The sequence below is a fragment of the Schistocerca serialis genome, chromosome 4 (genome assembly GCF_023864345.2).
Source record: "Schistocerca serialis cubense isolate TAMUIC-IGC-003099 chromosome 4, iqSchSeri2.2, whole genome shotgun sequence".
Taxonomy (NCBI): Eukaryota; Metazoa; Arthropoda; class Insecta; order Orthoptera; family Acrididae; genus Schistocerca; species Schistocerca serialis.
Genome location: NC_064641.1, coordinates 360022192 through 360036478, shown reverse-complemented (window position 1 = coordinate 360036478; position 14287 = coordinate 360022192). Strand labels below are relative to the sequence as shown.

General features: G+C 41.6%; 1 protein-coding gene across 3 annotated transcripts in view; it reads left to right on the top strand.

Annotated features, from left to right (window-relative positions):
* LOC126474156 (mitochondrial thiamine pyrophosphate carrier-like) overlaps window positions 1-14287 on the top strand; it is a 72583-nt gene that overhangs the window by 32745 nt on the left and 25551 nt on the right. For all 3 annotated transcript variants that reach the window (XM_050101612.1, XM_050101614.1, XM_050101613.1), the window contains exon 6: window positions 12228-12394. In XM_050101612.1, the coding sequence (XP_049957569.1) occupies window positions 12228-12394 (167 nt within the window). The remainder of the gene's footprint in view (window positions 1-12227; window positions 12395-14287) is intronic.

Sequence of the window (14287 nt, the reverse complement as noted above, 5' to 3'; positions counted from 1 at the left end):
GAGCCCTTCTGGATGGAAAAATGTAATTACGGTGCCACACTGGTGGGAATATGCAGTGACCGGTTCGTGAGGTGACAGAGGGGGTGGGGCGAATAGATGGAGACACGGGGTACAACACATACAGTGTCCCCGTGGCATCAATGAAAGATTGAATGACGGAAGGATCTAAGGAATTGGGGATCATTGAGGAGTGGAGAACAGAAAGTTGGAAGGTGTCATCGTCGGCAGAGTGCGGGAGGGGGGGAGGGAGCATGGATTACTAAGGGAGAAAGAAACATTTGTGGTAGTTATACAGATGTCAGACGGTGAAAAGTGTGAGTCGTTGATGGAGACGGTAGTGGGTTGTTGAATGTCGGGTGAGAAGTGTATGACGGGCGTAGCAGGAGAGGGTGTGGTGAAGGGGGCGTGGACCCCGGACTCTGCCCAGTGAGGGTTCCCGGCATTGGGAAAGCGGGCGTGGCCAACGTGTCATCCCTTGAGAAGGCAGCGGTGTGGAGGTCATCGTCCGTCGTGGTCGGTGGCGTCGGGTCACTGGAGGTGTTGTCGTCTGCAGTGACCCACGCCGGCTTGAGTTGAGACACTGACACTGTCGAGGGTTTGCCTTTGATACAGATGTCGAATGTATTCGACGAGTGCCTAAGTACCCTGTAAGGGCCTGTGTATAGAGGTTGCAGGGCAGCACGCACTGTATCGTCCCTAAGCATCAGAGATTCACACTTGGCTAACCGCTGGTGCATGAATGTTTTAGGTGGAGTGTGTGCTTTCGGAGCAGGTGCTCTCTGCGCTCGTATTGTCTGTCATATGTTCTCAATTAGCATGGGGTATTCGATGGTATCTTGGAGTGGTGAAGGCTCGACAAACTCAGCTGGTAGGGTCAACGGCTCGCCATAGAGCAGTTCGGCCCCCTAGCACTGCAGGTCATCTTTATATACAGAACGGAGGCCTAGCAGTACCCACAGGGAGGCGTGTAACCACTGTTCCTCGTGGCACATTAGTGCTATCTTTAATGTGCGGTGCCATCGTTCCACTAAGCCGTTTGATTGGGGGTGGTAGACTGTTGTGCGAATGCAGCCATCTAGTTGTTCAGTCGATAAAAGTAAGCAAGTATCGGTAACCATCCACCTGGGGAAGGGGGCCGACAATGTCGATGTGGATGTGGTGGAGTCCGCCAGAAGGAGAGCGAAAGACGCCTGAGGAGGGGTGTGCAGTGATGTCCAACTTTGGACCGCTGGCACAAAATACAAGTGTCACACCAGTCGCGACAGTCTTTACGAAGTGAAGGCCATACGAAACACTCGGCGATGATGGGCGTAGTTGCACGAATGCTCGGGTGGGTGAGACTGTGCAGTGCGTCAAACACCTAGTGACGCAAAGAGGAGGGGGCGTGGCACGCCAGTGGAAGTGTCACCCCATAGTTCCGAGCGTGTGCCAGGGATCGTCTTGCACGCCAGGCACAGAGAGTGATTATTGTGAGATAAAAGGCTCACCAAGGGGTCATCATTTGTTTGTGCTCAAGCAAGAGCGTCGAAGTCAACTGAGGAAGATATGCCCGATATCCAGGAGAAATAATCATCGGATATGTTGTCAGATCCTCGAACATATTGTACATTAGTAGTGCTTTGTGAAATGAGGTCGAAATAACGGAACCTCCTAGGAGGTGGGTCGGCTGGAAGGTTTGTGAGTGCTTCGGCGAGAGGTTTGTGGTCTGTAAAGATCGTAAGGGGGCATCCCTCGACGTCTTTGCGGAAATATCTAATGGCTTCGTAGACAGCTAAGAGCTCTCTGTCAAAAGCGGACCATTTGCAGTGAGAGGGAGAAAGTTTTTTTGAAAAGAACTTAAGAGGTTGCACCACCTCTCCTCTGTGTTTTTGAAGTACTGCGCGGATAGATATTTCGCTAGCATCCATGGTGAGCGAAAGTGTTGCATCCGGGTGTGGATGGGCATGCGTGATGGCTTCCGCGAGTGCGGTTTTGAGTTCTTTGAAAGACGGATGCGTGACCTCTGTCCGCGGCATGTGCCTGTCGCCTGACATTTGCGGCCTGCGCAGTTTGTCTGTGAGGGGGACCTGTAGTTCGGCGGCTCTTGGAATGTGGCGGCAGAAAAAATTGATCATTCCTAAGAACCGGCGGAGTTCATGATATGTTTCTGGTATCGGCAGCTGTTTGACAATGTCTATTTTCTCTTGTGTGGGCCGGATACCATCGGCTGAAACTGTGTGTCCCAGAAAAACAACAGAATTCTGTCTCAGTTTGCATTTGTCTTTGTTGACGATCACACCGTGGGATTGTAAAGTGTCAAACAGTACCCGGATGTGAAGCTCGTGTTCCTCCTGAGACGAAGAAAAGGTAAAAATGTTGTCCAGGTACATGTAGCAGAAAGGCAGGGGTCGTAACACTGTATCTAAGAAACTCTGCCAGGTTTGGATGGCGTTTTTCAATCCGTAAGGCATGTAAACGTATTCGAAGAGGCTGAAGGATGTGGTAATGGCCGTTTTAGGGATATCTTGTTCGTACATTGGTATTTGGTGATACGCTTTCTCACAGTCTACCACACTGAAAATTTTAGTGCCTGCCAACTGAGAAGCGAAGTCCTGTATGTTCGGTACTGGATAATTGTTCATGATTGTGCAGTCATTGAAATGCCTATAGTCGCCACAGAGTCTGTAGGAACCATCCTTCTTCGGTGTGAGATGAATCGGTGATGACCAGTCACTGGAGGATGGGTGTACAATGCCTGCTTTTAATAGGTCCAAGATGATTGCTTTCGCCACTTTGAGTTTGTGTGGATTCAGGCGTCGCGGTTGGTGTCTGACTAGAGGGCCCTCAGTAGTATTGAGTTTGTGACATGCGCAGCTCGTGATTGATAACATGCTACACATGCGGGGTGTGTCTTTAGCATTCAAACACTCGTGCAATGGGTCAATGATTTGAGCACATGCCGGTTTGTGTGAAGAGCGAATACCTCGAAGTGAGGTGAGTTCGGATTTCATGCTCTGTAATGTCTGTTCGGTATGCTCGATAAGGGAGGTGAGCTTGGCCTGCGTTTGCTTGAGTTCACTGATTTTTTGTCATTGTAGTAGCAAGTCGCAACTTTTACTAGTTAACTTGGCCGTAAGAAGAGCACATTCGGTCTGCAATAGTGAAATGTCAATGTTTGTTGACCGAATGAGTGATACAGACGCAGTGGCCGTAAGGGCGATAGTCTTTTGTGAAGGTTGGTGGACTAATGTACTTCGAGGAATGTCTAGTGAAAATTTGTGGTGTTGCAGAAAACCAATGCCTAAGACCGGACAAGTCACTTGTGCCACATGAAAAGTCCACGAAAACTTCAAGTCTTTTGACAGTTTGAGTGTTAAAGGTGCCGTACCTAACACTTTGATATGAGAGTCATTAGCCGCGCATAACAGTCTGGGCGAGGAAGTTAACATGGTAGGTGTGAGAACTGGTGGTATTACACTTGTATCAGCACCACTGTCAATGAGGAATTTAGTTCCTGAGACGAGGTCAAGAGTGAATAGACAACCGTCGGCACTTACCGTGTTAGATGCTGTTACTGCTGTAAGGCGTCTTTTTTCCTGTGCATGAGACACTGCACCTATGGCGCCTCGCGAACTGTGTTTCCCACCGCGCAAGGGCTGCGACATTTCCTGGCTGTGTCACCGAAGTTGTTGTGGAACCAACACAGCGGCCAGGCTGCGTTAGGCGAGGGTGATGTAGAGCTCCTGGTGTCAGCTGTGTCCGTTGTGGAGCGCTGCAGTGCGGTGTCGGTTGTCATGGTGGATGTCGTGGAGGCTGTATCTGGTTCCCCACGATGGTGGACAGATGTCACCATTGTCGTAGAGTGAGCGCTGAGGAAGCTAGCTCGCCCGCATCCTAGAGGGGGAAGGGGCGGTGGCGCGCTGTTGAGGTCGCTACCCCCACTCTTCATGCTGTGCGCTCGCCTGTTAATAATCCTGAAAGCTCGATCCACGACCAAAAGATTCTCGTCCAAGGAGCTGTTGGTGAGAGGCAGGAGCTGTAGTTGTAATGCTTCCGGCATTTTGACAAGCCACATCGACCATAACACCGTATCGGGTAGCAAATCAACAGGTGCAAGAGCACGGAGTCATTGCCATAGTCCCAAAGGAGTGAGGTCGTGCAGGTGTTTTTGTGACTGATATGATGAATAATCTTGTCCGGAGCTCGAGAAAGTCTTTCACAAATGAGTCTTTTCGCATTCGTATATTTTGGTGAAGGCGGTGGGCTGTTCACAATGTCGCTAATCAAATCCAAATGGTTGTGCGAATGTCCCCCCAAACACACGAAGCATGATTCTTCTTAGTCAATGCCTGCGGCGGCGAAAATAGAGTCGACTAATGTGAACCATATGTTGGGCTGCGTTTTTACAAAAGTCGGCAATTTATGTAACTTAGTTGGTTTGGAATCCATGATCACTGGGTGTGTAAGAGTCACAGGTGTGGGAGTAGTCAATATGGCTTCTGCCAGGAGGGTGGGGGGGGGGGGGGGGGCAGGGGAGGAGGCCCGGAGGCCCGTAAACTGTTACACCCCTCGGATCGGTCGTTATTGCTGTCTGATGTCTAGCAAAAGTGGGCAAGGTACTAGGAGAGATCACATTCACTATACACTGTTCAATTCGATCAGAAAATTGAGGCAGTGTGTAGCCAGGCGTGGAATCGATTCGCTGCGCGGCACTGCTCTGAAAGTTGGTGCAAAGTTCTGAGGGGGGGGGGGGGGGGGGGGGGGGGGGGGTTGCACACCCCTGAGTGTGCGACCGTTAGCGGTGGAATGTCCTGATCTCTTTTCGCACTTTATCCTGTATGTTCAAAAGAACGATCTTGAGGCAAGATGGCGGGCGGTACATACGCGTTGTCTGTGAGTGTTGTGGCACTGCAATCCACTCGCAGGTCGGAGGGCCTCAAAATGTTCGGTGTATAGAGTCCATGTGTAGTGCAGGTGGGTGGCATGGGCGGATTCTGACCATAGAAATCGTACGGCGGTACACCTCATTGCATAGGCCACATGACGATACAGGCGGTTCACTCGTACACACACGATTGTTATTGTTATTGAACTCAGGTAGAACATGGGAAGAGCATCACAAACTGTCGTCGGGGTCACCAATGTGGGTGTTTGGGTCCTTATTGTTATAAATAACAACCCGTTGATCCACTTGTTAAAACAATGAGCACATTTATTGTCATACTTCAGATATACATCATTACACATCAAAAGTATTACACAGACAGAACATAATGGCCGCCTTGGCCCAAAGAGTTTTTGCACGCCACAAATGTTATGGCATGTCAGTGTTGCCACAATAGTATTGGTGAATGCACTGAATGATTCAAAACTGTATGGCATTCCAACATGATGTGTTCTGTAAATTCAATGAGTATCAAATTATATCACCTGCAAATCGTATTTATCAAACTAAAGTACAGCTCTCAGTAAATATGAACCTGTATAGTTTCTTTTCTTTCCCTTATTTAATCAAAGTGAAATTTCATCAGTTAAAATAGTTGTCTTGGTTTTGTCTGTGGTTCCTTCACAATGGCCACTTATTGGTCATGTATTAAAATGTAAAATATTTACATCCAGCTCCCTTTTCATCAGCTTTACCCAAATGAAGAAATATTTCATTTGAATGTATAGTATGATGCTGAAAGTCAGGGTTATGTGTCATTCCAACTTGCAAGGGAAAATTCCAAGTGTAAATAAATGATCTTGACAAAATTTGGTAGGTATATAGAGGGTTCAGAATAATGCAATAAATACTTTTTGATTTTTTCCCAATTTCACTTTTAAGGAACAAAACACAACCCAGAAGGTAATTTGGTTTATTAGGTTTAGAAGGAAAATCTTCAAAACCATGATATATTAAAAATGTGTTTTTGATAACTATACGATAAACTTCGTAATAATTTGAATTTTTGCAAAGTACCTCATCACCATTAATAATTTTGAAAAATTAAAACTTTTATTACAATAGAAATTACAGAAATTTTCAGGTCACATACATCCAAGTGTCAAAAAACTGATTTCTGAAATACCTTTTCTGAAAAATAAGCTGTACACAGTGTGCTGTCAAGTATTTCCAACATATCTAATTAAAATTTCTAAATTTTAATTATTTTAATTATTTAATTTAGTTAGTTTTGTTTTATGAGTGGCCAACACTGAAACGAAAATTTTTGATCATTTTGAAACATACTAAACATCCAGTGGAATCATTTCATTGGCCACTTTTTGATGATGGCATTCAGATTGACCGGAAAAACTATAAAATAATTGAACCAAAAATTCTGGAAGGAAATGAAATGGTATTAAGGGAAACTGCCCAGCTTTTGCAGACTGCTTTGCAATAGTTTCAGGACATCTGGGAGAACCAGTTGCTCAAATAAAGCTTTTGGAAAAGTAGTGACTAGAACAGGACTTAGCTAGCTAGCTAGATAGATAGATAATCAGAAGTGATGTATTGCAGCAGATAAAACTAGAATGAGCATCAGTAGCGAGAGGCAGGTCATTTGAATAGAAAAGGAACAATTAGAGACCCAATATCAAACCGTGCAGGACTCCTTGCCCAATTGTTTTCCAGCTTGAGGAGTAATTTCTTGAATTTAAGGTTATAATTACTCTTTGTTTCCTATCTATTAAGTAAGAGGTGAACCACTGTAAATCATTGTCTCTAATTCCGTATATATGTAATCTGCATAGAAGTAAGGAGTGGTTCACTGAACTGAAAGCTACTGTCAGATCAGAGAATCTTCCTGTGACCTTGCAACCATTACCTAATGAGGAGTAAACTTATTGATTATATTTACAGTGCTTTTTCCTTGTTGGAATCTGAACTAATTTTTAAAAATTTTGTCATTTACAGTAAGAAATTTGTTAATTTGTTTTGCTGCAATGTTTCCAAAAACTTTAGAAAGTATCAGTAAAGAGAGATAGAGCAGTAATTCCCCATATCTTCTGTTGATCCCATTGTGAATAGTGATTTTATCTCTGGACATTTTAATACATTTTTGAAGTATCCCTACTCAAAAGATTGGTTTATGATAACTGACAGTAGCTTTGAAATGATATTATACACTCCCTTTATTACAGATGTGGATATTTCATCCCCCCCCCCCCCCCCCCCCAAAGACAAGATTTTGCTTTTTAAAGACAAAATTTCATTTTCCGCATCTTTTTGGATGATCTTTTTTTTTGTTTCAAACTGTTTAAAAGATGTGTTTGGGTTGTTTTCCAAGATTGTGAAATATACCTTGTCTTGGTAGGCTGCTGTATCTACATCCAGTCTCAATGCATTTAAGAAGAATTCATTAAAACTATTTGACATCTGAATAGGGTTTATTACAGTATCAATTTTTAATCTAATTTTCAAAATCTCAGACTTAACTTTGACTCCCAATTATGACTGAACTATGACCACACTGCTTTAAAATTTCAACTGAAAGAAAAAAAAATGATAAATATAAAAATGCACCAAAATACATAGAAACACAAATAGGTAAAATCGAATAAATTAGTAAATGTATGTATCTTGGAGAACCCATATACCAGACTGTTCTAGAAAAATTTGCAATAGTTATAAGAATCAATAAAATGGAAAGAGCATATGACAATATTATGAAAAGGATGTAACCATGTAGTGGAGATGCCAAGTCACAGATAGGCACACCAAAAAGAATGCTAAACATGTAAGCTTTTGGCCAAAAGACCATCTTCTGAATTAGAAAACACACACACACACACACACACACACACACACACACACACACATACACACATATATATTTACGTAAATGCAGCTCGCACACACTGGCCTCAACCTTTGTTAGTCATTGTCCTTCACCCACCTATCTTCCTTGTTGTTCCCACTCCAGCACTACACAGCCTCCTATTCCACCAATGCACTCAGAGTCTTTTTACTTTTCTCCTCTTTCACCCCCTCTCCCCACTGCTCTCCATCTATCATACCAACTGCACCCTTTTTGTTGTGCCTGTCTGTGACTCAGCATCTCCGATATATGGTGAGTAACAATCTATCCTTTCCATCCTGGATTTTCCATTGGAAAGAGCATATAGTTTGACAAAAATTATCTACAACAAGAAACGTATATCTAGCAAAAAAAACTGTAACACTATATCACAATACTAAGACCAGAATGTTTTTATGCATGTAAAAGTGTAGTGATGAGCTATAAGCTAGACAAAATAGAGATCCTCAAAAGTGTGACTATTAGAAAAATAATGAGAGAAGATTAATTTTCTTTGGACCACCTATACTGAATGAATGAGAACAGATTAATGTAACAAATTTTCTCGTATTTCTGAGAAAAAGAAATCAGAACTAGCATGGATTACAGAAATGAAGAAAGAGTTAGAAAGAAAACATAAAAGTTTACTGGTATTGCAACTGTCATACATACAACAGCATCATTTACAGACAGCCTCATGGAGCTTCCACTGTCCTCTAATGGATTAGGCCCTCTCATATACACTTGGGACACTCACAAAATTACTTTTACATCTAATAATTTTACCCATTCAGAACTATATGTTCATTTCTGTGTGCAAGGAAATTCACAACCACTTACAGTCAGTCCAATATTTTGTAACCTTGTATTCCATTCTTTTAGTAATAGTGTGGAACTGTATCTAATGCTGCTGGAAGTAAAGAAATATAGCATCCCTGCAGAATCTACATTCATTCATATAGAGGAGATATCCAGTGTCCAAAATAACTTAAAACCTGTTTTAATATTAGAGAAGGAAAGTTGCTACTCACCATATAGCGGAGATGCTGAGTCACAGATAGGCACAACAGAAAGATTCTCACAATTATAGCTTTCAGTCATTAAGATCTTTGTCAACAATACACACACACACACACACACACACACATACACACACACACACACACACACACACACACACACACACACACACACACACGGAATCACGCATACGCATCTTGCACACATGACTGCAGTCTCAGGCAACTGACAATGCTTACAATGTGTTTTATAATCCTAAAACAGATTAACATATGGCGATCTGTTTTGAATACAGGAATGACCTACATCTTTTACAGTTGCTAGCAATCCTTTGTTGCTTCAGTGATCTGTGATAAATTACTATTATTAGGTGAAGAAGTTCTTGCTCATAATATATAAACATTGTTCAGGATTTCATTAAGTCCTGTTACCTTCCCTGTGTTGAGCAGTTTTAATTAATTTTCTATTCTAATGTTGTTTGTGGGTTATTCTTCAGTTTGGTGTTCAGGTGATGATTGAAAGAAGGAACCACAGTGAAACAATTTCAAAAGAGCAGATACTGTAAATTGGCCTCCTCCCTGTCATTATCCCATTCAGTACCAGTATGATACTTTGAGTGACAGAATAGATCATTTTGATCTGTTTACTGACTTCATGTGAGACAAAATCTTATTTGGATTTTTCATTACACATCATTAAAATTTTGTGCCTGAATTAATTGACACATTTTTCACTAAACATGGAAAATGCAGGATGGCTGGATCAGTACCTCTGTCCATATCAAACCTACCAACTGCCAGCAATACCTCCACTTTGACAGCTGACACCCACTCCATATTAAGAAATCCCTTCCATACAGCCTAGGTATCTGTGACCCTTGCATCTGTAGTGAAAACTGATCCCTCTCCAGATATACTGAAGGTCCCACTGAGGCCTTCACATAGCGTAATTACTCTCACAATCTTGTACAAAAGCAGATCTCCCGTGATTTTCTTTCCAGTCACCCACTGCCTACCAAAGTCCCACTGTCTGGCCATAGAGGAGCATTCCCCTCATGACTCAGTTCACGCAGGACTGAAGCAACTGAATTACATTCTCCACCAGACATTTGCTTACCTCTCATTGTGCCCTGAAATGAGCAATGTCCTACCCACTGTCCTTCCCACCTCTCCCACAGTGGTATTCCACCTCCCACTGAAACTACACAATATCCTCATACATTTTACACAACCCTGCCCCAACCCCTTATCTCATGGCTCACATCCTGTTATAGAGCTAAATGCAGGACCTGTCCCATATAGCCTCCCATACCCCCTCCTCCAATCCAGTCACAAACTTCACCTATACCTTCAAAGGCAGGGCTACCTGTGAAACAAGTCATATGCTCTACAAGCTAAGCTGCAATCACTGTGCTGTCTTCTATATGGGTGTGACAATCAACAAACTGTCTCTCCGCGTGAATGGCGACTGACAAACTGTGGCCAAGCAAAAGCTGGACCACCCTGTTGCTGAGCATGCCACCCAATATGACATTCTTCATTTCAGTGTCTGCTTCACAGCCTGTGTCATTTGGATCCTTCTCACAAACAGCAGTTTTTCTGAACTGCGCAGGTGGGAACTCTCCCTACAGTATATCCTACATTCATGTAAGCCTCCTGGCCTCAACCTCATTAGTCATCGTCCTTACCCATCTAGTCCCTTCCATGTTCCCATTCCACACTACACAGCCCTCTATTCTACCAATGCACCCTCAGTCTTTTTACTTCTCCCCCCCCCCCCCCCCCCCTCCCCCGGTCACCCTCAGGTGAACCTCCCGACTGCAACTAGCTGCCCTACCCTCTCTCTGCCTCACCCCTGAATGCTTCAACAAGCAGCACTTTACTGTACCCCACCCCTAACCTGCTATGCCTTCTGCTCCCCCAGGCCCCACCCTCCTTACCTTTAGCCACATCACCCCCGCTGACTGTCACATCATGCGCTGCTGCTCGTAGTCTGGCTTCAGCTGCCAGAGACCGTGGTCATGTGTGCATGAGTTGTGTTTGCTTGAGTGTGTTTGTGTATGTTGTCTATTTTCAACGAAGACTTTGTTGGTTGAAAGCTCACTTTCTGACAGTCTTTTTGGTGTGGCTATCTGCAACTCAAGCATCTCTCATCTCTGCTATGTGGTCAGCAGCAACTGTCCTTTTCATAATATAGGTACACTTTTTTCATTGTTTGTTTTATATTTATTTTGGCTTCATTCAGCACTTGTTTGCTTAAATATTTGATGAAGCACTCTTTGTTTGCACAACAGCTTTTTTAATATGGTGTTGATCCACAGCAAATCTTTTCCACATCTCATAATGTTGATTGGCATATATGTACCAAAAGTATGATGTACAATACTTTTCCAAAGGTATGTTACATCTTTAGCCTCCAGAAATGTAATTCATCATGAAGTCTGTGGAGGGTTTCCCCTGCCTCAAATGCTACCCAAGTAATCTTTTCCTGCTGTGTAGTTCATACCTGACCAAATGAAGGGGGACATTCAGTGTTCTGCCTGATAGCAGAGGTAAGGAAATCTTCATTTGAATTCATCACAAAATTGTTTGAGCCTTTGATTTATGCCCCCTACTTAGCTCCTAACTAGGGACTAAACCCATATCCGGGCATGGTGTTGCAAATGAGTCATGCTTTCACTCTCTCTGTGAGGTAAGCTATTTTGATCGCTTCAGCTATCCATATAAAGGGATCAAATACGGCTCACAAACTTAGGCAGTAGACATGATCCATGTTGACACGAGATATGATTTGCAGTTGATTATACTCAGTGCATTGAGAAATCATCAGCAGTGTCAGTTCAATATCTTGGAAAGATCTCCTACCACACGTACTGAGCACACATTAATCTTCCTATCAAACTTGCCATCCATTTCCCAGAGGGACCTCTGTTACTGGCAACATGGTGGAGAACCTATTCTATATGTTTGTTCAGACTGCAGGAAAATCAGCCATAGGCCCAAATGATGAAGTAAAATAAAAGAGAATATGTTACGTAGAGAGATGTACATATAGTCATTTTTCCCTCATTCTGTGTAAGTATGGAGAAAGACAGTGATATAATACAAGGACCAGAAGTTTTGTGATCATAGATGGAAATAAAAGAAATTGATATATAATGAATGCTTTGTCAGGCACTGTATAGTGGCTTGGTGAGTATAACTGTGGGTTTAGAATACATCTTTGGCATAAAATTTAAACAACAGTGATGATAATTTAAAACTCTACCTTCATAACATGAGCTTATTCTTCTTGATTTTCCATATTTATTTCTACAGTTGGTTTTTATTGATTTTCCATATTTATTTCTACAGTTGGTTTTTATTGATGTTATACATTGTTCATCTGTGTGTGCACAGTACCCCTTCTCTTCATAATTTTTAACTGGCAATTAATATAATTTCACAGGTGCAGGACGAGACACTAACAGGAGTACACAGATTTGCTTGTATGAGTCTTTGATCTGTGGTTCCCTGGCTGGAATTTGTGCAAAGACATTAGTCTACCCCTTGGATCTTGCAAAAAAAAGGTTACAGATTCAGGGATTTGAAACAGCAAGAAGCAGTTTTGGAAAGGTAACTGAAAATATATACTGTATCCCATTAAACTTGAAATTACAAAATTTGTATGGTTGGATGTTATTTATTTGGTTCCATTTATGAATGGCACATGAAAGTTTACTTATGAGTTTTCACATATGTTGTAACTATCATACAATCACTGATTCCTCACTAAATCTGAATTTTGAACCATATTAATTACCTTTTGTGAGGTTACTATTGTCTCTCTTCCTTCTTGTGTAGTAATTTGGAACAATGTCTTTTTATAAATTAATCACATTGGTTACTAGGGGAAAAGTGCAGGTGATGTACAACAACCAACATATATTGAATTTATTTTATTAGTTTCCTATTGGAGTTTTTCCTGGCATAATAAATTAAATGTCAAGTTGAAGAAGACTAGTAAAAAGTCATTGTTCCCTCTGTGTTCATGTTATGTTAAGACCTAATGCCTTATAGCAGTTATGTGACAGAAGAGGAACTTACCATCCAATTAAGTTTAATTGTAATAATTAATTTGTAGACATGATGTCTCACAGAGCACTCCTTTTGTAATAGGGAAGATTTTTCAGTTTTACAAGGCATCAACTTTGTCACTTGTATTTAAATTAATACTGCTCTTTCTGGTTATAGCTAGGACATTTTGCTCCATTCTGACATAGAAATAACTATTATTTCTCAACCGTTAAAGTAAATGAGGAATTCTTACAGCTTGTAATCATGCAGTTACAATAAAACATACTGATACTTTATAACTGTTAGAGAATTTTGGTGCCTATTACCTCAGACTCTTAGTAGGTCAATATAACAAAATTTAACAAAATATAACAAAATTTACATACCCTACCTACATGTTCACAAGATTTCAGCACTGAAAATAAAAAAAAAATTTGTAGTAAAATTGTGAAAAATGAAGTTCTAAAAGAATTCTAATGTAATTATATGCTGTGCTGAACAATAATCCTCCTAGTCTCAATCTCTGTTAGTCCCCAGCCCCAAACCTGCCTTTGCCTGTGCCCTGAAACCATAACAACATAACAATGGACAAGTGTGGAAAACACCTCGGGGTAGTGAGAAATAGTTAACACATTGAAGACTGCCTACACATTTTTCATTTTCAGGTTGGATGCTGTGAAGCAACCAGTTTGAATGGTTTTTTTTTTTTTTTTTTTTTTTTTTTTTTTTTTTTTTTTTTTTTTTTTTTTTTTTTTTTGAAAGAAGGAGCATTAACCTTAAACCTGAAAGCTTATCTGGTACTAGCACAGTCAAAATTAGAACAGCTGAGAGCAGTAGTTGGCATCAGTAAGGTTAAGAATAGGGTAGCTGACTGGATTGTGAAGATCTTGTAGTGTGAATTAGGTGGCAGGGGACAGTTTAGACTGTAGCCTCAACTATGCAATTGAGCATACCATCACATGCAGTAATGTGATGTGCGTGTCACTCTTTGAGTGAAATGACAAACTATGGCTGAAACATTCTGAAACAGGGATTCAGGAATTACTCAACAGTCTGGGGCAATCACACATGGGAGTGACTGATGCATACACCTTCACATGGTTGCAACTCACATCATGTGGTCTACATATGAATGCTGATAATAAGAGATTATCTGCACAAATAATTTCCAGAATCAAACAGAATGCTGCTAGAAAAACACTGGGAGAAGGCAAGGACTTAACACATATGTTTTCAGATTTTAGATTGTGAGAAAGTGTTTAATAGTGTCCCAAGAAAGACCATTTGGAAGAGCATAAGAAAGAAAAATTTGCCCATAAGACTAAGTCTGGTAGTTACAATGTCTTATGAAGGTTGCTACAGTTGCATACAGATAAGAAATAGTAATTACGATTGGTTCCAAATATCTGAAGGAGTTCAACAAGGCTATGCCCTTTTCAAATTACATTTTAT